This window comes from Dendropsophus ebraccatus, chromosome 9 (genome assembly GCF_027789765.1).
Source record: "Dendropsophus ebraccatus isolate aDenEbr1 chromosome 9, aDenEbr1.pat, whole genome shotgun sequence".
NCBI lineage: Eukaryota > Metazoa > Chordata > Amphibia > Anura > Hylidae > Dendropsophus > Dendropsophus ebraccatus.
In genome coordinates, this window is record NC_091462.1 from 4,815,843 (window position 1) to 4,842,600 (window position 26,758).

At 47.5% G+C, this 26,758-nt stretch overlaps 1 protein-coding gene across 1 annotated transcript in view; it reads right to left on the reverse strand.

Moving 5' to 3' along the window:
- Window positions 1-13,899: 13,899 nt before the first annotated feature.
- Window positions 13,900-26,758, reverse strand: part of GYPC (glycophorin C (Gerbich blood group)) — a 41,254-nt gene continuing 28,395 nt past the window's right edge. The window contains exons 2-3 of the mRNA XM_069982404.1: window positions 21,085-21,129; window positions 13,900-16,811 (exon numbers count right to left, since the gene is read on the reverse strand). Of these exons, the coding sequence (XP_069838505.1) occupies window positions 16,609-16,811; window positions 21,085-21,129 (248 nt within the window). The 3' untranslated portion in view covers window positions 13,900-16,608. The remainder of the gene's footprint in view (window positions 16,812-21,084; window positions 21,130-26,758) is intronic.

Consider the following 26,758-nt stretch of genomic DNA (forward strand, 5'->3'; position numbering starts at 1 on the left):
CCCATTACACCAGATGCCAGGGAAGCTGAATGACCCCATTATATAGGATGCTAGGAAGGCTGAGTGACCCCATTATACAGGATGCTAGGGAGGCTGAGTGACCCCAATTATACAGGATGCCAGGGAAGCTGAGTGACCCCAATTATACAGGATGCCTGGGAAGCTGAGTGACCCCATTATACAGGATGCCAGGGAAGCTGGTGACCTCATTATACAGGATGCCAGGGAAGCTGAGTAACTCTATTATACAGGATGCCAGGGAGGATGAGTGACCCCATTATACAGGATGCTAGAGAAGCTGAGTGACCCCAATATACAGGATGCTAGGGAAGCTGAGTGACCCCATTATACAGGATGCCAGGGAAGCTGAGTGACTCTATTATACAGGATGCTAGGGAGGATGAGTGACCCTATTATACAGGATGCTAGGGAGGCTGAGTGACCCCAATATACAGGATGCTAGGGAAGCTGAGTGACCCCATTATACAGGATGCAAGGGAAGCTGAGTGACCCCATTATACAGGATGCAAGGGAAGCTGAGTAACTCTATTATACAGGATGCCAGGGAGGATGAGTGACCCCATTATACAGGATGCTAGAGAAGCTGAGTGACCCCAATATACAGGATGCTAGGGAAGCTGAGTGACCCCATTATACAGGATGCCAGGGAAGCTGAGTGACTCTATTATACAGGATGCTAGGGAGGATGAGTGACCCTATTATACAGGATGCTAGGGAGGCTGAGTGACCCCAATATACAGGATGCTAGGGAAGCTGAGTGACCCCATTATACAGGATGCTAGGGAAGCTGAGTGACCCCATTATACAGGATGCAGGGAAGCTGAGGGACTCCATTATACAGGATGCCAGGGAAGCTGTGTGACCCCATTATACAGGATGCCAGGGAAGCTGTGTGACCCCATTATACAGGATGCAGGGAAGCTGGTGACCCTATTATACAGGATGCCACGGAGGCGGAGTGACCCCATTATACAGGATGCCAGGGAAGCTGAGTGACCCCATTATACAGGATGCCAGGGAAGCTGTGTGACCCCATTATACAGGATGCAGGGAAGCTGGTGACCCCATTATACAGGATGCCAGGGAGGCTGAGTGACCCCATTATACAGGATGCCAGGGAAGCTGTGTGACCCATTATACAGGATGCCAGGGAAGCTGTGTAACCCCATTATACAGGATGCAGGGAAGCTGGTGACCCCATTATACAGGATGCCAGGGAAGCTGAGTGACCCCATTATACAGGATGCCAGGGAAGCTGAGTGACCCCATTATACAGGATGCCAGGGAAGCTGAGTGACCCCAATTATACAGGATGCTGGGGAGGCTGAGTGACCCCATTATACAGGATGCCAGGGAAGCTGAGTGACCTTCCCCATATAACAGTCTGCCATTTGCCTTCATGTAATGTGTTTTGATCTTGTGTTGTTTCTGATCATTACCCCTATCTATTGTATAGTGCTCTGGAATTAATGGTGCTCTATAAATAAATAATAATAATACAGGATGCCTGGGAAGCTGAGTGACCCCCATTATACAGGATGGCAGGGAGGCTGAGTGACCCCATTATACAGGATGCAGGGAAGCTGAGTGACCCCCATTATACAGGATGCCAGGAAGGCTGAGTGACCCCATTATACAGGATGCCGGGAAAGCTGAGTGACCCCATTATACAGGATGCCGGGAAAGCTGAGTGATCCCATTATACAGGATGCCGGGAAAGCTGAGTGACCCCATTATACAGGATGCCAGGGAAGCTGTGTGACCCCATTATACAGGATGCCAGGGAAGCTGTGTGACCCCATTATACAGGATGCCAGGGAAGCTGTGTGACCCCATTATACAGGATGCCAGGGAAGCTGTGTGACCCCATTATACAGGATGCCAGGGAAGCTGAGTGACTCCATTATACAGGATGCCAGGGAAGCTGAGTGACCCCATTATACAGGATGCAGGGAAGCTGGTGACCCCATTATACAGGATGCCAGGGAAGCTGGTGACCCCATTATACACGATGCCAGGGAGGCTAAGTGACCCCCATTATACAGGATGCCAGGGAAGCTGAGTGACCCCATTATACAGGATGCCAGGGAAGCTGAGTGACCCCATTATACAGGATGCCAGGGAAGCTGGTGACCCCATTATACAGGATGCCAGGGAAGCTGGTGACCCCATTATACAGGATGCCAGGGAAGCTGCTGACCCCAATATACAGGATGCCAGGGAAGCTGAGTGACTCCATTATACAGGATGCCTGGGAGCAGTATTATAGAAGTTATACTCCTGTATATAGGAGGAGTATTATAGTAGTTATGTGACATGGAGAGAAGGGAGCTACTGCACATCCCACCTATGGCTGATACTAATGCCGCTCGGCTATTTTTAAAAACCAATGTCAGGATGTTGGTTTATAATTTGATCAAACCATACCGCCCCGTGTACCGCGTGCAGGTCTCCTGGTTCACACGGGTCCCTACGCTAACTCCACACCGTGTTGGTCAGCGACTGCCAACCCCCCAAAGTGTGCACATTATAGTAGTTATATCCCTGTATATAGGAGCAGTATTATAGTAGGTATATTCCTGTATATAGGGAGCAGTATTATAGTAGTTATATCCCTGTATACAGGAGCAGTATTATAGTAGTTATATTCCTGTATATAGGAGCAGTATTATAGTAGTTATATTCCTGTATATAGGAGCAGTATTATAGTAGTTATATCCCTGTATATAGGAGCAGTATTATAGTAGTATATCCCTGTATATAGGAGCAGTATTATAGTAGTATATTCCTGTATATAGGAGCAGTATTATAGTAGTTATATTCCTGTATATAGGGAGCAGTATTATAGTAGTTATATTCCTGTATATAGGAGCAGTATTATAGTAGTTATATTCCTGTATATAGGAGCAGTATTATAGTAGTTATATCCCTGTATATAGGAGCAGTATTATAGTAGTTATATTCCTGTATATAGTGCAGTATTATTGTAGTTATATTCTTGTATATAGGAGCAGTATTATAGTAGTTATATCCCTGTATATAGGAGCAGTATTATAGTAGTATATTCCTGTATATAGGAGCAGTATTATAGTAGTTATATTCCTGTATATATGAGCAGTATTATAGTAGTTATATTCCTGTATATAGAAGCAGTATTATAGTAGTATATTCCTGTATATAGGAGCAGTATTATAGTAGTATATTCCTGTATATAGGAGCAGTATTATAGTAGTTATATTCCTGTATATAGGGAGCAGTATTATAGTAGTATATTCCTGTATATAGGGAGCAGTATTATAGTAGTATATTCCTGTATATAGGAGCAGTATTATAGTAGTATATCCCTGTATATAGAGGCAGTATTATAGTAGTTATATTCCTGTATATAGGAGCAGTATTATAGTAGTTATATCCCTGTATATAGGGGGCAGTATTATAGTAGTTATATTCCTGTATATAGGTGCAGCATTATAATAGTTATATTCCTGTATATAGGAGCAGTATTATAGTAGTTATATTCCTGTATATAGGAGCAGTATTATAGTAGTATATTCCTGTATTTAGGGGGCAGTATTATAGTAGTATATTCCTGTATATAGGAGCAGTATTATAGTAGTTATATTCCTGTATATAGGAGCAGTATTATAGTAGTTATATCCCTGTATATAGGAGCAGTATTATAGTAGTTATATCCCTGTATATAGGAGCAGTATTATAGTAGTTATATCCCTGTATATAGGAGCAGTATTATAGTAGTTATATTCCTGTATATAGGAGCAGTATTATAGTAGTTATATCCCTGTATATAGGAGCAGTATTATAGTAGTTATATTCCTGTATATAGGAGCAGTATTATAGTAGTTATATTCCTGTATATAGGAGCAGTATTATAGTAGTTATATTCCTGTATATAGGGAGCAGTATTATAGTAGATATATCCCTGTATATAGGAGCAGTATTATAGCAGTTATATCCCTGTATATAGGGAGCAGTATTATAGTAGTTATATTCCTGTATATAGGAGCAGTATTATAGTAGTTATATTCCTGTATATAGGACCAGTATTATAGTAGTTATATTCCTGTATATAGGAGCAGTATTATAGTAGTTATATTCCTGTATATAGGAGCAGTATTATAGTAGTTATATCCCTGTATATAGGAGCAGTATTATAGTAGTTATATCCCTGTATATAGGAGCAGTATTATAGTAGTATATTCCTGTATATAGGAGCAGTATAATAGTAGTTATATTGCTGTATATAGTGGGCAGTATTATAGTAGTTATATTCTTGTATATAGGAGCAGTATTACCTTTATTATTGTATATAGGACATACGGTTTGTGTGGTTGTTACCTTTTTTACCATGTTACAGCTTTTTATCACCCCCTTTCTTAGTGTAGTTTTTCTGGTGGTCTCGGAGCTGTAATATGTAGAAGACTCCTCTCCAGCGATTCCAGATGTCTCATTGGATGTCTCTATAGTGACAGCTGGTATTGCTGCACATTTTTTTCAGAATGGTCACTTATAATTTGGGCTGGCTGCTTGGTTCACTTGTATCTGTGCCAGTTGCATCTCCTGTTAAAGTGATGTTGTTGTCTATTGCGTCGGCTTTTGCAGCTAAATCAGGAAATTCTTGCAATTCAATCTTTCTTAATGGTTTGGCAGAGTTTGCTGAGCTATTGGGCATTCATGGAAACGATGTATTTACTCTGAGCAGAAGTCCCCAGAGGTGTCTCTTGTATGGCCCAACGCCTGAAACATGGATCATTTCCCATGTGGGTATGTGCCAAGTGTCTGTCCCATATCTACATCACTGTCTCGTTTGTTCAGGGTGATATAAACCCATCATATCCTGAGTAGAAGACATGTGGCTGATGTCCTGACGCTGGTTACTCTTTGGCAGATGGACTCTCTGTGGCCTCCATTCTAGATTCCTTCTTTATTATAGACCTTGGCACTGGGGTTAAGTGTCATCCATTGTCTGTCCGTCCCGCGCTGTAATCCTGACAATGTTTCTACTTCAAATTGGAGGAGAATTGTTGGCGCCACAGTAAGAGGCCTGGAAGCTGAAGTCAATGGGGCGTCCATGTACCTCACAGCTGTGCTCTTTGTAGCCCTCTGAGCTGCCATGTTTCCATTTATCATGTAGAATTATGAATTGCCCAGAATAGGTCCGGTCTCTATAGACGCTCGGAGCTGATGTCCTAGATCCTGGTGCTTGGCCTCAGGTTTGCCCTCCGTCTTTGCAGAGTTTGCAGGTGGTGTAACAATGGAGGACAGTCCCTGAGGTCTCTTGGGGTTTGGGTCATTGTTACTCAGAGCTGCGGGTTTTCTCGCCTCTGACTGTTGAGTTCTGGGGTTCTTCTTGGCTTGGTGACCTTTCTGTTGTTTCCGGGAGCCATGGACAGACGTGATGATGGTTCTGTCATGTTGTCTTCAGTGTTTGATGGTGGTGTTACAGGTATTACCTTACCTCCTGCAGTCGTGCTTATGGCATTGTCCTGGAGTGACCCAACCATCTATGGAGGCATACCTACTGTGGGGGCATGGTCCACCTCAAGTGCCCTGTTAGTCAATAGATTTTCATCATCATCTTACCCCATATATCTTATAGTGCATAGAGGGAGTACACCTGGGTGCACAATAAAGAATGGAGGCAACTCAGACCTACGGCCCCCCTCCCCCCATGCTGATCCCCTTTTGGGTGAGAGGTGAAGGATTTTGCCGCAGTTCCTTGTATGACCAGGTAGCTAGACATGGCGCTTTTAGCTGTGTCCCCTTCAGACAATGGATTAGAGGACGTTCCAGAGGTCGGACTCCACTGATCATGAAGTAGTTACATCCTAGTGATTATAAGATGGGAATACCCCTTTAATGCTATGGGAGAGTTTGCTGGTGACTGGTACATCCAGGGCGGCTGAGTCATCCGAAGGATCCAGTCCTGGAGGGGGCGGACATGACCTGGCGGGCTGATTGTGTCCATCATTTTCTAGAACTCCAGAACGTTCTATGAGCAAGTGACTCAGAGCCCAGGCAATTTCTTCTTATAGACAGAATGAGGTTACAGTGGAAAGTTTATCTGAGGCATATACATAGGCGATGGGCCAGATAATCGCCTCTAATGACTCCATTGTTTTAGAGCCTTAATACACAATGCGTTATAAAGGGCGGACAGCTGGGGGGGGGGCTGCTCTGTAATAAGTCGCTGCAGCTCCTTTCTGCCTTATCTACATTATTTAAATTTAAGAGGCTTGTGAAGTGAGGATCCGCCGGCGAGCCGGACTCAAGCTGCTTCCGCATGATGAATGGGCTGCGATCCCGCCTGTACCGTGCAGCCGCAGTAACCAAGAAGTCTGATGATATATGAATTGCACTTTGCCTATAATGGATGAAATGGAGGGTTTTGTAGTGTGTAATGTAGGAATTACAGCTGAGGCTTTCAGCGCTGCACCCTTTCAGCTCCGGCCATGGGTCACATTCTGCTTTTAGTAGCCAGAGATATATATAATAAAATATATAAAACATTGAAGAAAAACAAGGAGATTTGCCACCAAAGAGACAAAGAATGGCGACATACAGTCTATTATACTCCTGTCATTTCCAGAACTGCAGTCACTGTATTGGAAGCCCCTGCTGGTTCATTGTCTTTACTGAATGCATTGCCGATGGGATTTACACCAGGACCAGGACTGCCACGTGAGTCAGGCCACAAAAGACACTGCAATGGCCCAGTGGATGAAGGCCTGCTGTGCTGCCCACCCGGATCATCACTGGCGGTAATATTGCCCACCCCGGCGGTGGTATTGCCCACTGACACACGGCTGTGAATATAGAAGAGGTGCAGGTGTCAGGACGGAATAACCACAGAGTCCAAGGCCTAATCAGTTGAACAGTTTTCTGTAATCTTCAGTGCAATACAAGAAAATAGCAACTTGGCAATAAGAGAATAGTCGTGATAAGAGAATAGTCCTTTCTCCTTGTGGGCAACACAGATAACTTGAGTTACAAACTTAGGTATATAGGTCAGTCTCTGTGTACTTGCAGGTTAGGTTTAAGTTGGGTTAGGCTTGGAAGAAGGCTAGGGGCTACCAAGGGGACCTTGCCTAGGAAGTAGCAGAACTCTGTCAGGGTGACTGGACTGTAGAATAGGTAATAGCAGAGATACCCGTACTCTCGGCTTGCCAGAAAGATCACAGAGTGCCAGTTCTGAGTGCAGGCGATGAGCTTGCAAACCTGGGAGTAGCCTCTCAAGATTTCCAGAGATGACTGAGCAGACATCAATGGAGTACTTCGGCTTACCTGCACTTTGCTCCACAGCACACAAACCTCTTTGTACAGGAACGTCCTGACTTGAGAAGGAATAGTCACCCCAGGCATAGGCAAAGGATTATCCCTGACCCGTAGTTACCCCACCTTTAGCTTTGAGCACTGCAGAATAGTCTGGAACACACAATAGCTAGAACTCCACATTAACCACCACTAGACTAGTCTCTCTCCAAAAACTACCAGACCGCTTTAAAGTAGAGGCCGGGACTTGTCTCCCATTGATGAGGAAGCTTCTGGAAAGGACTGAACCTTGGTGGTTTGAGGTTGTAGTGGTGGATGGTACCCAGCTCAAGGATTGGACAACAGTGAACAGAAACAAGTGCAAAGTTAACCCTTAATTACAGTTTCAGCCATGCAGCGAACAAGAAAAGTGAGACACCTAGTGGTAGAAAAGGAGAAAAGTCCACCTTCAGTCCAGAGCATAGAATTACACATAAAATACCTGATGACAGGTGTACTAGAACAGTAGGGTCACACCCGCTCTGGGACACTAGATATTAGGATCTGGGGAGATGGGTCGTGACAGGCGTCGGATCAGTATCGGGATCTGGGAGATAGGTTGTCACAGGCGGCGGTTTAGTATGAAGATCTGGGGAGATGGTTCGTGACAGGCGGTGGTTCAGTATCTGAGGAGATGGGTCAAGACAGATGGTGGTTTTCTATCAGGATCTGGAAGTTGTGACAGGCGGTGATTTAGTATCTGAGGAGATGGTTCGTGACAGGCGGTGGTTCAGTATCTGAGGAGATGGTTCGTGACAGGCGGTGGTTCAGTATCAGGGTCTGGGGAGATGGGTCGTGACAGGCGTCGGATCAGTATCGGGATCTGGGAGATAGGTTGTCACAGGCGGCGGTTTAGTATGAAGATCTGGGGAGATGGTTCGTGACAGGCGGTGGTTCAGTATCTGAGGAGATGGTTCGTGACAGGTGGTGGTTCAGTATCTGAGGAGATGGTTCGTGACAGGCGGTGGTTCAGTATCTGAGGAGATGGTTCGTGACAGGCGGTGGTTCAGTATCTGAGGAGATGGTTCGTGACAGGCGGTGGTTCAGTATCTGAGGAGATGGTTCGTGACAGGCGGTGGTTCAGTATCTGAGGAGATGGTTCGTGACAGGCGGTGGTTCAGTATCTGAGGAGATGATTCGTGACAGGCGGTGGGTCAGTATCTGAGGAGATGGTTCGTGACAGGCGGTGGTTCAGTATCTGAGGAGATGGTTCGTGACAGGCGGTGGTTCAGTATCTGAGGAGATGATTCGTGACAGGCGGTGGGTCAGTATCTGAGGAGATGGTTCGTGACAGGCGGTGGTTCAGTATCTGAGGAGATGGTTCGTGACAGGCAGTGGTTCAGTATCTGAGGAGATGGGTCAAGACAGATGGTGGTTCGGTATCAGGATCTGGAAGTTGTGACAGGCGTTGTATTAGTATCAGGATCTGAACTCCAGAAACATCAGATGATCTTATGGCCACCAAGATTGTTGGTGCAGCTCTGGTTGTGCTTGGAGCATAAGACATGATACAATCCAAGATCATACAGTGCAAGATAAGAAAAGTAGAGGATCTCCAGAGTTCCTTAATATTATAAATCAGTCAAAAATATCAAATTAGGTTAAAACATTGCAAATGAAGCTAAATCAATGATGGGAGGGGGAGGAGGAGGCTGCACGGACGTCGCTGATGGATATTTGGCACTGACTTCATCTACGGAGGAGGAAGAGACTCAACTGCTGCAACAATTCTGTCCGGAATGAGAATCTCATGTGGCAGATGGAGATTTTGCCTGTAAAGACGAGTATGTGAAGAGGAGATAACAATGATGGAAAGGAAGCGACTCCGGGGAATTACTCAGGGAAGGCGCTGATTAAAATATTCTGTGTCTGCAGTAAAGAAGAAGCGACAGATCCAAGACTCATGGAAAGCTCCACAACGGACACAGAGAGCGGCGTAGAGGATCACGTCCTGTCTAAAATGGCTATATAACGTTACTATTATACTGCCCCCTATTATACTGCCCCCTATTTATCCTGCCCCCTATTATACTGCCCCCTATTCATACTGCCCCCTATTTATACTGCCCCCTATTATCCTTCCCCCTATTTATACAGCCCCCTATTTATACTGCCCCCTATTATCCTTCCCCCTATTATCCTGCCCCTTATTATACTGCCCCCTATTTATCCTGCCCCCTATTATCCTGCCCCCTATTATACTGCCCCCTATTATACTGCCCCCTATTTATCCTGCCCCCTATTATACTGCCCCCTATTTATCCTGCCCCCTATTATACTGCCCCCTATTCATACTGCCCCCTATTATCCTTCCCCCTATTTATCCTGCCCCCTATTTATCCTGCCCCCTATTATACTGCCCCCTATTCATACTGCCCCCTATTTATACTGCCCCCTATTTATACAGCCCCCTATTATCCTGCCCCCTATTATACTGCCCCCTATTCATACTGCCCCCTATTTATACTTGAGTTCCCTGTAAGAGGTTTTGGAGTATCTTATGTTACTAGATGAACTGAGAATGGATGAGACTTGAGGTTTTTGGGAGTTACTATAGGGCCTGAGGCTTATGGAGGAGGACCACCTGGGGGGATCTGTCCAATACGCATGGCACTCGGCTGGGGGGATTCTGACAACCCTGGCTACAGACGTGACCACTTTATAGAGGAATAACCAGCACCCATGTCTATGTACGATCCGTCAGTGCAGTGCAGAATTGGTCAGAACTGGAGGGAAAGTGTTGCAGGGCTGTGATAGGTTGAGAGATGGGGAGGTGGCTGGCAAACTCTCCTTCATAGGCAGTTAACCTACCTACATACATACATACATGCATACACATAAATATAGGTATACTGTACACCCATACACACATACAAAGTGGTGTAGCTATAGGGGTGGCAGCGGTTGCCATGGCGACTGGGCCCATACCCTGCTGGGCCCCATCACTACTTTCTGTCACTCTGCAATTCTCCCCTATGTGATAATGACAGCCGGTCTCCATGCTGGGACTTACAATCCGGCAGACTGATGGGCTGTCCAGGCTGGCAGTACATGGGAGGCCGCCTAGGCTATAAAACCTGCATTTTAAAAAAAGTAACAGGCAGTGCAGTGGACACCCCTCCCTCCCTCTCAGGCCCCCCTTTCCTTGCTGGCTAAGCAGTTGCTGAGGGCCACCACCAGAATGAGGGGGCGCTGCCAGACGCTACTGTTACAGATGCACATGGCTGCTCTGTGTAGCAGCAGGCAATACTGCAGACGACTGACCCCATTACATGGCTGCTGGAGGAGGAGGAGGAGATCTGCTGCACAAGGCCTTCTTACTGTGGCTACCTGTCCCAGGATGCCGAACAGTGGGAAGCGGACCCGGAGACAGCGCACAGGGGGTTACTGGGCGGTACCAGCACACTTCCAGCAACATACAGGAGAGGAGGACTCTGTGTGTGTCCTTGTCTGGGTATACCTGACTGTATGTGTACATGAGACACTAGCTAGGCCCCTGTGTGTACATGAGACATTAGCTAGGCCCCTGTGTGTACATGAGACATTAGCTAGGCCCCTGTGTGTACATGAGACATTAGCTAGGCCCCTGTGTGTACATGAGACATTAGCTAGGCCCCTGTGTGTACATGAGACATTAGCTAGGCCCCTGTGTGTACATGAGACATTAGCTAAGCCTCTGTGTGTACATGAGACATTAGCTAGGCCCCTGTGTGTACATGAGACATTAGCTAGGCCCCTGTGTGTACATGAGACATTAGCTAGGCCCCTGTGTGTACATGAGACATAAGCTAGGCCTCTGTGTGTACATGAGACATAAGCTAGGCCTCTGTGTGTACATGAGACATAAGCTAGGCCTCTGTGTGTACATGAGACATTACGCCCCTGTGTGTACATGAGACATCAGCTAGGCCCCTGTGTGTACATGAGACATCAGCTAGGCCCCTGTGTGTACATGAGACATTAGCTAGGCCCCTGTGTGTACATGAGACATTAGCTAGGCCCCTGTGTGTACATGAGACATTAGCTAGGCCTCTGTGTGTACATGAGACATTAGCTAGGCCCCTGTTTGTATATAAGACATTAGCTAGGCCTCTGTGTGTACATGAGACATAAGCTAGGCCTCTGTGTGTACATGAGACATAAGCTAGGCCTCTGTGTGTACATGAGACATTAGCTAGGCCTGTGTGTACATGAGACATTAGCTAGGCCCCTGTGTGTACATGAGGCATTAGCTAGGCCTGTGTGTACATGAGACATTAGCTAGGCCCCTGTGTGTACATGAGACATCAGCTAGGCCCCTGTGTGTACATGAGACATTAGCTAGGCCCCTGTGTGTACATGAGACATTAGCTAGGCCCCTGTGTGTACATGAGACATTAGCTAGGCCCCTGTGTGTACATGAGACATTAGCTAGGCCCCTGTGTGTACATGAGACATTAGCTAGGCCTCTGTGTGTACATGAGACATTAGCTAGGCCTCTGTGTGTACATGAGACATTAGCTAGGCCCCTGTGTGTACATGAGACATTAGCTAGGCCTCTGTGTGTACATGAGACATTAGCTAGGCCTCTGTGTGTACATGAGACATTAGCTAGGCTGAGGATACTGCATCTCCAATAAAGATGTTACTCGGCTACTCGTGGTGAGTGCATACTCTGTTCCTACACATTACAATAGTGTGCGTTTTTGCTGCCATTTTTGTGCACCTCCACAAGCCTACATTTAGCCACAGTTCACACTGCATATAAGTGCTATCCTTGTTGCAGTGTTAATGTAGTGCTGGCTACCCCACGTCTTTTTTGTTATTATAGTAGTTATATTCCTGTATATAGGAGCAGTATTATAGTAGTTATATTCCTGTATATAGGAGCAGTATTATAGTAGTTATATTCCTGTATATAGGAGCAGTATTATAGTAGTTATATCCCTGTATATAGGAGCAGTATTATAGTAGTTATGTCCCTGTATATAGGAGCAGTATTATAGTAGTTATATTCCTGTATATAGGAGCAGTATTATAGTAGTTAGATTCCTGTATATAGGAGCAGTATTATAGTAGTTATATTCTTGTATATAGGAGCAGTATTATAGTAGTTATATTCCTGTATATAGGGAGCAGTATTATAGTAGTTATATTCCTGTATATAGGAGCAGTATTATAGTAGTTATACACGAACTGGAGAGAATGGAACTGCTGCACATCCCATCTATGGCTGCTACTAATGCCGCTTGGCCTATATTAAAAATCAACACCAGAGTGTCTGTATATGAATTGATCAAGCCATATTGCCCCGTGTACCACCGCGCAGGTCCTCTGGTCCACACGGGTCCCTACGCTAACTCCACACCGTGTCGGTCAGCGACCGCCAACCCCGCAAAGCGTGCACGTGCAGGGAAGGGAGGCCATGGAACGGCCCTGCAACCCCAATGTCACAGGACCAGACCCAAAAAGCCCCACCACGGTGTGGAGTTAGCGTAGGGACCCGTGTGGACCAGAGGACCTGCGCGGTGGTACACGGGGCAATATGGCTTGATCAATTCATATACAGACACTCTGGTGTTGATTTTTAATATAGGCCTAGCGGCATTAGTAGCAGCCATAGATGGGATGTGCAGCGGTTCCATTCTCTCCAGTTCGTGTATTATAGTAGTTATATTCCTGTATATAGGAGCAGTATTATAGTAGTTATATCCCTGTATATAGGGGGCAGTATTATAGTAGTTATATTCCTGTATATAGGAGCAGTATTATAGTAGTTATATCTCTGTATATAGGAGGCAGTATTATAGTAGTTATATCCCAGTATATAGGAGCAGTATTATAGTAGTTATATTCCTGTATATAGGAGCAGTATTATAGTAGTATATCCCTGTATATAGGAGCAGTATTATAGTAGTTATATTCCTGTATATAGGGGCAGTAGTATAGTAGTTATATTCCTGTGTATAGGGGCAGTATTATAGTAGTTATATTCCTGTATATAGGGAGCAGTATTATAGTAGTATATTCCTGTATATAGGAGCAGTATTATAGTAGTATATTCCTGTATATAGGAGCAGTATTATAGTAGTATATTCCTGTATATAGGGGGCAGTATTATAGTAGTTATATTCCTGTATATAGCGGGCAGTATTATAGTAGTTATATCCCTGTATATAGGAGCAGTATTATAGTAGTTATATCCCTGTATATAGTAGCAGTATTATAGTAGTATATCCCTGTATATAGGAGCAGTATTATAGTACTATATCCCTGTATATAGGGGGCAGTATTATAGAAGTTATATTCCTGTATATAGTAGCAGTATTATAGTAGTTATATTCCTGTATATAGTAGCAGTATTAAAGTAGTTATATTCCTGTATATAGGGGGCAGTATTATAGCACGTAGGGGGCAGTACTGTAGTTATGCTATTATATACATTGTAATTCCTTCAGCACACAGAACAATTGATCCGGGTTATTTATTTGTATGCGTTTTCATCAATCTTTTCTTATTATAACATTATATATCAGTTGCTTTCTGCACATAAAACAGAACAAATATTTGTTTTTTAAAATCCATCGTATAATATTTTAATATTCTCTATTTGAGAAGAAGGCACTTTGTGAGAACATCTTAGAGCCGTGTCTGCACCTTGAAGGAGGAGAATCTAGGCCATAAGTGAAGGCTGACTGCGCGGCTCCGGTTTGCAGCTTCCTTACAGAACACATTAGGTATCTACATGAAAAGCCATTCCCTAATGGATTACAATTAGAGCTATTAGTCCCATTAGCAGCAGAGGATCTGAGATATAAGCAGTCATACAGAATAATACCGCCCTCCTGTAAGCCGGCCACAGACGGCTGGAAATGGCTCTAATTCCCCAGGCTTCTCTGTGGGAATTTCATTGCCTTCTGTAGCCGCTTTGCTATATACTGCTCACGTGACTTCTTTCTCCTTCTTTTGATATTACTTGTAGATGATCAATATAAATGGCTCTAATAGCGCAGATACAGATTGTATTGGAGTCTCCTCTTCTATCAGTGACTGTCAGGATGGCGGGCAGCATTATTAACAGAGCAATACACTCACATGTCTGCCCCTACTGTCAGTAGTTGTCCATAGTGCGGAGAAAGAAAATTATAATATTAAGGGCCTGTAACTACAGAAAAAATTGTTGTGTCACTGAGTACATACATTACATTACTGATCCTGTACTGATCCAGAGTTACATCCTGTATTATACTCCAGAGCTGCACTCACTATTCTGCTGGTGGGGTCACTGAGTACATACATTACTGATCCTGTACAGATCCACAGTTACATCCTGTATTATACTCCAGAGCTGCACTCACTATTCTGCTGGGGGGGTCACGGTGTACATACATTACATTACTGATCCTGAGTAACATCCTGTATTATACTCCAGAGCTGCAGTCACTATTCTGCTGGTGTGGTCACGGTGTACATACATTACATTACTGATCCTGAGTTACATCCTGTATTATACTGCAGAGCTGCACTCACTATTTTGCTGGTGGGGTCACTGTGTACATACATTACATTACTGATCCTGAGTTACATCCTGTATTATACTCCAGAGCTGCACTCACTATACTGCTGGTGGGGTCACTGTGTACATACATTACATTACTGATCCTGAGTTACATCCTGTATTATACTGCAGAGCTGCACTCACTATTTTGCTGGTGGGGTCACTGTGTACATACATTACATTACTGATCCTGAGTTACATCCTGTATTATACTGCAGAGCTGCACTCACTATTTTGCTGGTGGGGTCACGGTGTACATACTGTACATGGAGTATAATACAGGATGTAACTCAGGATCACCACAGGATCAGTATACATTCATTTTATGTGTAGACTCTATCAGTGTATAGACCGCCATTTTGAGCTTACCCTATATTAGTGACAATAATAACAGAAGCAGCTATTATCTTTGATGTTGAGGGTAAAATGTCCATCCTGACGGCCGGGGGTGGGGGGTGGAGGGGGCTGTGGGGTAGATGTAATGGATCGGTCACTGCCACAGGGGATCCGTGGAGACGTTGTGTTATTAGTAGCAGCTTGGAGTGTGACCATGAGGACAGGCTCCTTAGTGGTGGCTCCACTGACTCCTGGGCCCTGGTGCCTGCAGGCTCCATGGGGGACACATTAATGGGCGATGCCCTGGTGCCTGCAGGCTCCATGGGGGACATATTGATGGGGGATGCCCTGGTGCCTGCGGGCTCAATGGGAGGCACATTGATGGGGGATGAATTGGTGCCTGAAGGCTCCATGGGGGACAAATTGATGATGGATGCCCTGGTGCCTTAAGGCTCCATAGGGGACACATTGATGATGGATACCCTGGTTGCAGGCTCCATGGGGGACACATTGATTATGGATACCCTGGTTGCAGGCTCTATGGGGGACACATTGATCAATTGATCATGGATGCCCTGGTTTCAGGCTCCATGGGGGACACATTGATGAGGAATGCCCTGGTTTCAGGCTCCACGAGGGACACATTGATGAGGGATGCCCTGGTTTCAGGCTCCATGGGGGACACATTGATGAGGAATGCCCTGGTTTCAGGCTCCATGGGGGACACATTGATGAGGGATGCCCTGGTTTCAGGCTCCACGAGGGACACATTGATGAGGGATGCCCTGGTTTCAGGCTCCATGGAGGACACATTGATGAGGGATGCCCTGGTTTCAGGCTCCATGTGGGACACATTGATTATGGATACCCTGGTTTCAGGCTCCATTGGGAAACACAGATGATGGATGCCCTGGTTGCAGGCTCCATGGAGGACACATTGATGAGGGATGCCCTGGTTTCAGGCCCCATGGGGGACACATTGATGATGGATACCCTGGCTGCAGGATCCATGAGGGACACATTGATAATGGATGCCCTGGTGCCTGCAGGCTCCATGGGGGACAAATTGATTAGGGATGCCCTGGTTTCAGGCTCCATGGGGGGCACATTGATGATGGATGCCCTGGTGCCTGCAGGCTCCATAGGGGACAAATTGATGAGGGATGCCCTGGTTTCAGGCTCCATGGGGGATACATTGATGATGGACGCCCAGTGTCAGACCTTCCAGCACATAATCCGGAGTGTTAGTGATGATCTCCTGCGATATAAAATATTTGCTCCTCCAGATACGTCTCAGACATGGCGCCCTCCTCCTGCCACCCCATAGTGGTAAGGTCCACTGGAGGACACGAGGAGTGGAGAATCCCACCGCTACCGCTGGCCGCTCAGATGAAGTACTCCTTCTTAGATTCGTCGATCGCCTCCTGTAAGGACGGGTCATTCTTTAGAGCAGCGTCTGAGTTTTCTGCAAATTCTGAGCCCTTGTCCTCGTTGGTGCGGTACGTGCCTTTATGTTGGTACAGATAGCGGAGGAAGACGATGAGTAGAACCACGACTACGATCACGACCACCACGGCGGCCACAATGCCTGCAACGAGAACACAGGACGTGATAAGGACCCTGGTCAGGTGATCAGACTCCAAATCACAAGCGACATCATATACTACAGCTAAATGGAATATCACCTGGTATGTTATAATACCTGGTATTATACTATATCAGCAGTGTATTATTATACTATATCAGCAGTGTATTATACTATATCAGCAGTGTATTATTATATTATATTAGCAGTGTATTATTATACTATATCAGCAGTGTATTATTATACTATATCAGCAGTGTATTATTATACTATATTAGTAGTGTATTATACTATATCAGCAGTGTATTATTATACTATATCAGCAGTGTATTATTATATTATATCAGCAGTGTATTATTATACTATATCAGCAGTGTATTATTATACTATATCAGCAATGTATTATTATATTGTATAACAGCAGTGTATTATTATACTATATCAGCAGTGTATTATTATACTATATCAGCAGTGTATTATTATACTATATCAGCAATGTATTATTATACTATATCAGCAATGTATTATTATATTGTATAACAGCAGTGTATTATTATACTATATCAGCAGTGTATTATTATACTATATCAGCAATGTATTATTATACTATATCAGCAATGTATTATTATACTATATCAGCAATGTATTATTATATTATTTTAGCAGTGTATTATTATATTATATTCAGGTCAGTCTGGAGAAGCCCCGGCCTCCTCTTGGTCAGTCTGGTGAGGCCCCGGCCTCCTCTTGGTCAGTCTGGTGAGGCCCCGGCCTCCTCTTGGTCAGTCTGGTGAGGCCCCGGCCTCCTCCTAGTCAGTCTGGTGAGGCCCCGGCATCCTCTTGGTCAGTCTGGTGAGGCCCCGGCCTCCTCTTGGTCAGTCTGGAGAAGCCCCGGCCTCCTCTTGGTCAGTCTGGTGAGGCCCCGGCATCCTCTTGGTCAGTCTGGAGAAGCCCCGGCCTCCTCTTGGTCAGTCTGGTGAGGCCCCGGCCTCCTCTTGGTCAGTCTGGTGAGGCCCTGGCCTCCTCTTGGTCAGTCTGGTGAGGCCCCGGCCTCCTCTTGGTCAGTCTGGTGAGGCCCCGGCATCCTCTTTGTCAGTCTGGAGAAGCCCTGGCCTCCTCTTGGTCAGTCTGGTGAGGCCCCGGCATCCTCTTGGTCAGTCTGGTGAGGCCCCGGCCTCCTCTTAGTCAGTCTGGTGAGGCCCTGGCCTCCTCTTGGTCAGTCTGGTGAGGCCCCGGCATCCTCTTGGTCAGTCTGGAGAAGCCCCGGCCTCCTCTTGGTCAGTCTGGTGAGGCCCCGGCCTCCTCTTGGTCAGTCTGGTGAGGCCCTGGCCTCCTCTTGGTCAGTCTGGTGAGGCCCCGGCCTCCTCTTGGTCAGTCTGGTGAGGCCCCGGCATCCTCTTTGTCAGTCTGGAGAAGCCCTGGCCTCCTCTTGGTCAGTCTGGTGAGGCCCCGGCATCCTCTTGGTCAGTCTGGAGAAGCCCCGGCCTCCTCTTGGTCAGTCTGGTGAGGCCCCGGCCTCCTCTTGGTCAGTCTGGTGAGGCCCCGGCCTCCTCTTGGTCAGTCTGGTGAGGCCCCGGCCTCCTCTTGGTCAGTCTGGTGAGGCCCCGACCTCCTCTTGGTCAGTCTGGAGAAGCCCCGGCCTCCTCTTGGTCAGTCTGGTGAGGCCCCGGCCTCCTCTTGGTCAATCTGGTGAGGCCCCGGCATCCTCTTGGTCAGTCTGGAGAAGCCCCGGCATCCTCTTGGTCAGTCTGGTGAGGCCCCGGCATCCTCTTTGTCAGTCTGGAGAAGCCCTGGCCTCCTCTTGGTTAGTCTGGTGAGGCCCCGGCCTCCTCTTGGTCAGTCTGGTGAGGCCCCGGCCTCCTCTTGGTCAGTCTGGAGAAGCCCCGGCCTCCTCTTGGTCAGTCTGGTGAGGCCCCGGCCTCCTCTTGGTCAGTCTGGTGAGGCCCTGGCCTCCTCTTGGTCAGTCTGGTGAGGCCCCGGCCTCCTCTTGGTCAGTCTGGTGAGGCCCCGGCATCCTCTTTGTCAGTCTGGAGAAGCCCTGGCCTCCTCTTGGTCAGTCTGGTGAGGCCCCGGCATCCTCTTGGTCAGTCTGGAGAAGCCCCGGCCTCCTCTTGGTCAGTCTGGTGAGGCCCCGGCCTCCTCTTGGTCAGTCTGGTGAGGCCCCGGCCTCCTCTTGGTCAGTCTGGTGAGGCCCCGGCCTCCTCTTGGTCAGTCTGGTGAGGCCCCGGCCTCCTCTTGGTCAGTCTGGAGAAGCCCCGGCCTCCTCTTGGTCAGTCTGGTGAGGCCCCGGCCTCCTCTTGGTCAATCTGGTGAGGCCCCGGCATCCTCTTGGTCAGTCTGGAGAAGCCCCGGCATCCTCTTGGTCAGTCTGGTGAGGCCCCGGCATCCTCTTTGTCAGTCTGGAGAAGCCCCGGCCTCCTCTTGGTTAGTCTGGTGAGGCCCCGGCCTCCTCTTGGTCAGTCTGGTGAGGCCCCGGCCTCCTCTTGGTCAGTCTGGTGAGGCCCCGGCCTCCTCTTGGTCAGTCTGGTGAGGCCCCGACCTCCTCTTGGTCAGTCTGGAGAAGCCCCGGCCTCCTCTTGGTCAGTCTGGTGAGGCCCCGGCCTCCTCTTGGTCAGTCTGGTGAGGCCCCGACCTCCTCTTGGTCAGTCTGGAGAAGCCCCGGCCTCCTCTTAGTCAGTCTGGTGAGGCCCTGGCCTCCTCTTGGTCAATCTGGTGAGGCCCCGGCATCCTCTTGGTCAGTCTGGAGAAGCCCCGGCATCCTCTTGGTCAGTCTGGTGAGGCCCCGGCCTCCTCTTGGTCAGTCTGGTGAGGCCCCGGCCTCCTCTTGGTCAGTCTGGTGAGGCCCCGGCATCCTCTTGGTCAGTCTGGTGAGGCCCCGGCCTCCTCTTAGTCAGTCTGGTGAGGCCCTGGCCTCCTCTTGGTCAGTCTGGTGAGGCCCCGGCATCCTCTTGGTCAGTCTGGAGACGCCCCGGCCTCCTCTTGGTCAGTCTGGTGAGGCCCCGGCCTCCTCTTGGTCAGTCTGGTGAGGCCCTGGCCTCCTCTTGGTCAGTCTGGTGAGGCCCCGGCCTCCTCTTGGTCAGTCTGGTGAGGCCCCGGCCTCCTCTTGGTCAGTCTGGTGAGGCCCTGGCCTCCTCTTGGTCAGTCTGGTGAGGCCCCGGCATCCTCTTGGTCAGTCTGGAGAAGCCCCGGCCTCCTCTTGGTCAGTCTGGTGAGGCCCCGGCCTCCTCTTGGTCAGTCTGGTGAGGCCCTGGCCTCCTCTTGGTCAGTCTGGTGAGGCCCCGGCCTCCTCTTTCTCAGTCTGGAGAAGCCCTGGCCTCCTCTTGGTCAGTCTGGTGAGGCCCCGGCATCCTCTTGGTCAGTCTGGAGAAGCCCCGGCCTCCTCTTGGTCAGTCTGGTGAGGCCCCGGCCTCCTCTTGGTCAGTCTGGTGAGGCCCCGGCCTCCTCTTGGTCAGTCTGGTGAGGCCCCGACCTCCTCTTGGTCAGTCTGGAGAAGCCCCGGCCTCCTCTTGGTCAGTCTGGTGAGGCCCCGGCCTCCTCTTGGTCAATCTGGTGAGGCCCCGGCATCCTCTTGGTCAGTCTGGAGAAGCCCCGGCATCCTCTTGGTCAGTCTGGTGAGGCCCCGGCATCCTCTTTGTCAGTCTGGAGAAGCCCTGGCCTCCTCTTGGTTAGTCTGGTGAGGCCCCGGCCTCCTCTTGGTCAGTCTGGTGAGGCCCCGGCCTCCTCTTGGTCAGTCTGGTGAGGCCCCGGCCTCCTCTTGGTCAGTCTGGTGAGGCCCCGACCTCCTCTTGGTCAGTCTGGAGAAGCCCCGGCCTCCTCTTGGTCAGTCTGGTGAGGCCCCGGCCTCCTCTTGGTCAATCTGGTGAGGCCCCGGCCTCCTCTTGGTCTATCTGGTGAGGCCCCGGCCTCCTCTTGGTCTTTTAATAGAAGTGAATTACCAATCTCTGGCACCAGCTGACTTGAAAGAAATTTTGGGGGAACTTCACTCATGCTATCAGCAGTGTCCACAGGGCAGAGGAGGCGACAAGCAGAAATAAGATGGCGCCAAATCAATAGTCGGAACGTTATAATGTCGGGGGATGGGGCGCTCTCTGCTGTTATACAGGAAACCTATAATCAAGCTTCTAGCAGTATAATCTTCATATGGAAGAATTTCTTATCTTCTCCTATATGTTTCAGCTGTAGTATAGGGGGTCTGGGATCGGGGGTGGGAGATGGGCACGGACTGCGGTGACCTTTGACCCTCCATCGGCTGTTACATTCTGGGCGGTGGTCTTACCCCCAATGGTGGCGGCATCTGCTCCTGTGCTGGAGGCTTCTGGAGCTGTGAACAGAGAAGACACTGTTACTTATCGTGGACTCGGCGTGGCTGCCAGATAGATGGCACCGGGAGAGCCGGACACCGGGAGAGGTGACAGCCGGTATAAATATACAGGAACAGGAAAAATACAGAAAGAAGACTGAGACAACCCATATGCAGTGTCCCAGAACATGCAGACTACTACTCCTATCATGGCCATTTCTCTTGCTGTGTCCATGCCTGTTCTGGTAAGTGTTTGCACTGCAACTGCAGCTGGTTTTCCCCTAGTATTCTCTGGTATTGTGCATTCTCATGTGTATTCTCATGTATTCCTGTGTATTATTACAGTGTACAGTGGTATGCAAGGCTGTTGATCACGTGACCTGTAACCATGGTTCCTCCAATGGCCGACTAGCTCTGGCCAGGAGCAACCATGTGACCTCCCACTTCCTCCTGACAAGTTAGTCTTCCCCCTGCTTCCAAGCAAGGAGGATGTGTGTCGTCCCTCTCCTGCCTCAGAGGAGTTGGGCTTCTTCTCTGCAGCCTCTTCACCATAAGCAGAGTGACTGATTCTGCTGCTGTATTCAAGTCTTCGGCTGTATCTGCCTGCTCAAGTGACCGGATTCTTCTCTCTCATCTGGGTGTCATTCCGTTATCTCTCATCATCGCTACAAGGATTCACAGCAAGTATTATTCTCAAGCTAATCCACCCAGCAACGCTATTTCTCTCATACTCCTACTCCCATCATCCGGCACGTATTCTCACAGCCTATGCAGCACCACTCCTGCTTTATTTGTCAAAGCCTGCTATATACCCGGTTGCATCCGGACAGAACTGTTGCTACTAGTTACCTCATCTATAATAAAACCGCTGTTACTGAACCCTGGCATTGGTGTCCACTAACTGGTGCCCTGACTAAGTGCAGCGAAGAATCGCATGCCCATCATCACCCGCAGATTCCACAGACCGGCCCTACAGCTGTGCTGCCCTCAGGCCTATACCGTGACAAGTATAACCCCTGCAGCTGCCCCGGTCATTGCCCGCTCATAACACCAGCACTGCGGAAGTGGCCCCCAGGGGCCAGGGCATCGCACATACACAAAGACTGTCCCCGAATACCTGTGCAATGCATTGTGGGAGGTGATGTCAGGAAACTGTCAGAATTATGAACGCAGCTCTGAAGATGACCGATGTTTAACGCATAATGCACAAGGGGTATAAAGCTCTATGGCCATGGTATAAGCTCACAGGAGATTGCGTTCTATGTCTATGGTATAAGCTCACAGGGTATAATGCTCTATGGTATAAGCTCACAGGGTATAATGCTCTATGTCCATGGTATAAGCTCACAGGGTATAATGCTCTATGGCCATGGTATAAGCTCACAGGGGATTGCGCTCTATGGCCATGGTATAAGCTCACAGGGGATTGCGCTCTATGGCCATGGTATAAGCTCACAGGGTATAATGCTCTATGGTATAAGCTCACAGGGTATAATGCTCTATGTCCATGGTATAAGCTCACAGGGTATAATGCTCTATGGCCATGGTATAAGCTCACAGGGGATTGCGCTCTATGGCCATGGTATAAGCTCACAGGGGATTGCGCTCTATGGCCATGGTATAAGCTCACAGGGGATTGCGCTCTATGGCCATGGTATAAGCTCACAGGGGATTGCGCTCTATATCCATGGTATAAGCTCACAGGGTATAATGCTCTATGGCCATGGTATAAGCTCACAGAGTATAATGCTCTATAGCCATGGTATAAGCTCACAGGGTATAATGCTCTATGGTATAAGCTCACAGGGTATAATGCTCTATGGTATAAGCTCACAGGGTATAATGCTCTATGGCCATGGTATAAGCTCACAGGGTATAATGCTCTATGGTATAAGCTCACGGGGTATAATGCTCTATGGTATAAGCTCACGGGGTATAATGCTCTATGGTATAAGCTCACGGGGTATAATGCTCTATGGTCATGGTATAAGCTTACAGGGTATAATGCTCTATGGTATAAGCTCACAGGGTATAATGCTCTATGGTATAAGCTCACGGGGTATAATGCTCTATGGCCATGGTATAAGCTCACAGGGGATTGCGCTCTATGGCCATGGTATAAGCTCACGGTATAATGCTCTATGGCCATGGTATAAGCTCACAGGGTATAATGCTCTATGTCCATGGTATAAGCTCACAGGGTATAATGCTCTATGGCCATGGTATAAGCTCACAGGGGATTGCGCTCTATGTCTATGGTATAAGCTCACATGGTATAATGCTCTATGGCCATGGTATAAGCTCACAGGGTATAATGCTCTATGGCCATGGTATAAGCTCACAGGGTATAATGCTCTATGGCCATGGTATAAGCTCACAGGGGATTGCGCTCTATGTCTATGGTATAAGCTCACAGGGTATAATGCTCTATGGTATAAGCTCACAGGGTATAATGCTCTATGGCCATGGTATAAGCTCACAGGGTATAATGCTCTATGTCCATGGTATAAGCTCACAGGGTATAATGCTCTATGGCCATGGTATAAGCTCACAGGGTATAATGCTCTATGGCCATGGTATAAGCTCACAGGGTATAATGCTCTATGGCCATGGTATAAGCTCACAGGGGATTGCGCTCTATGTCCCCCAGACAGTAGTGATATTAGTATGGGGGGGGGGGGTGTAATGCTCTATGGCCACTGACTTGGCCCCCCCTACACCCGGCATCATCCTTTGGCCTATTGGGATATCACTTTGTCTGGTTAAGGGGAATCTCAGCCATAAAGTGACAGGAGAGACCCCCGCAGCAATGCTTCCCCTGATTCCTGCAGCCGGACCCCGGGGACTAAGGCTACAGATTCAGAGCCAGACTTTGAGTCCGAGATGGGGGGTGCACGGCCCGGGACAGGCTGTATACAGGGCAGCAGCGTGCAGCCACAGCTAACAGACCAGGGACGGCCACATGATACAACCTAATCTACAGGAATAAACATGGGCTTATAGGGGATCTCCGGCAACTAATCTTTGTCTTTCAAATCAGCTGGTCCCAGAAAGTGCCAGAGATTTGTAATTTACTGCTATTGAAAAGTCTCCAGTCTTCCAGTACTAATCAGCTGCTGTATGTGCTGCAGGAAGTGGTGTATTCTCTCCAGTCTGACACAGTGCTCTCTGCTGCCACCTCTGTCCATGTCAGGAACTGTCCAGAGCAGCAGCAAATCCCCATAGAAATCCTCTCCTGCTCTGGACAGTGTCAGACTGGAGAGAATACACCACTTCCTGCAGGACATACAGCAGCTGATAAGTACTGGAAGACCAGATTTTTTAATAGAAGTAAATTGTAAATCTATATAACTTTCTCACACCAGTTGATTTGAAAGTAAAATATCTGTACCCCTTTAATCATATGTGTGGTTGTCACCGGAGTACCCCTTTAATCATATGTGTGGTTGTCACCGGAGTACCCCTTTAATTATTTGTGTGTTCGGCGCCGGAGTACCCCTTTAATCATTTGTGTGGTTGGCGCCAGAGTACCCCTTTAATCATTTGTGTGGTTGTTGCTGGAGTACCCCTTTAATCATATCTGTGGTTGGCGCTGGAGTACCCCTTTAATCATTTGTGTGGTTGTTGCTGGAGTACCCCTTTAATCATATCTATGGTTGGCGCTGGAGTACCCCTTTAATCATTTGTGTGGTTGTTGCTGGAGTACCCCTTTAATCATATCTATGGTTGGCGCTGGAGTACCCCTTTAATCATTTGTGTGGTTGTTGCTGGAGTACCCCTTTAATCATATCTGTGGTTGTTGCTGGAGTACCCCTTTAATCATATCTATGGTTGGCGCTGGAGTACCCCTTTAAACATTTGTGTGGTTGGCGCTGGAGTACCCCTTTAATCATATCTGTGGTTTACGCCAGAGCACCCCTTTAATCATATCTGTGGTTTACGCCAGAGCACCCCTTTAATCATATCTGTGGTTTACGCCAGAGCGCCCCTTTAATCATATCTGTGGTTTACGCCAGAGCACCCCTTTAATCATATCTGTGGTTTACGCCAGAGCGCCCCTTTAATCATATCTGTGGTCGGCGCTGGAGTACCCCTTTAATCATATCTGTGGTTTACGCCAGAGCGCCCCTTTAATCATATCTGTGGTTTACGCCAGAGCGCCCCTTTAATCATATCTGTGGTTGGCGCTAGAGTACCCCTTTAATCATATCTGTGGTCGGCGCTGGAGTACCCCTTTAATCATATGTGTGGCTGTCCCCCAGCAAGGTCCTGGATGCAGCTTGTTTCAGGGCTGTTAGTTCACAAATTACACAGAATATCAACAAAATGGTAAATTGTTAGAAATCTTCAAGGAATCTGCAGCAGCTGAGGACGTCTGTGACTAATAGAGGGAGAATCTGCTCTGCGAGAGTCACAGCACCACAGAAGAGACAGAAGAGACAGAAGAGAGTCCCGCCTGTCAGAGACACCACTGACTGCTCCCGAAATAGCTACAAGATAAATACGGCCGCTCCTGGCTCTGACTGCGGCCGGGTGACAAGTGATTGGCAGCAGGTGGTGACACGGCCAGCGCCAACCCCTGCACTACAGATAACTACAGCCAAATAATCCTGAGAAAGTCCCAATATAACATCATATAACATGGAGGGTAACTACAACGTCCAGATATAAGAACGTCCCCAAACTACCGGAGAAACCTCATCTGCCGCAATCCACAGCGATGACACTGAGAGGACCCCAAAGATTTATTCCATTTATTCTTTTGTAAGGTATATCAGTATTATAAAAGGTTTACTCCTGTATATAGGGAGCAGTATTATAGTAGTATATTCCTGTATATAGGGGGCAGTATTATAGTAGTTATACTCCTGTATATAGGGGGCAGTATTATAGAAGTTATATTCCTGTATATAGGAGCAGTATTATAGTAGTTATATCCCTGTATATAGGAACAGTATTATAGTAGTATATTCCTGTATATAGGAGCAGTATTATAGTAGTTATATTCCTGTATATAGGAGCAGTATTATAGTAGTTATATTCCTGTATATAGGAGCAGTATTATAGTAGTTATATTCCTGTATATAGGGGGCAGTATTATAGTAGCTATATTCCTGTATATAGGAGCAGTATTATAGTAGTTATATTCCTGTATATAGGAGCAGTATTATAGTAGTTATATTCCTGTATATAGGGGGCAGTATTATAGTAGTTATATCCCTGTATATAGGGGGCAGTATTATAGTAGTTATATTCCTGTATATAGGGGGCAGTATTATAGTAGTTATATCCATGTATATAGGAGCAGTATTATAGTAGTATATTCCTGTATATAGGGGCAGTATTATAGTAGTTATTTGGTGAAGGTGGAGAGACAGCCAGCCCGCACTGCATACAAATAGTCCCGATACAACTGACCGGAGGCACAAATGGAGACTATAACGAAGACTGCTGGGGTGCTAACATGAAAAGGCAGTGATGAAATATGGAAAGGAGAGATAGTCCAGCACTCACCAGATGTCGTCTTCAAGAGTTTATTACACGGAAAACATAGCAGGGAGGGGAAGGTGGATCAGATTATAATAAGTATCAGTATTATAATTGTTATATTTCTGTACATAATAAATAGAAGACCGGAGCGATGAGTATA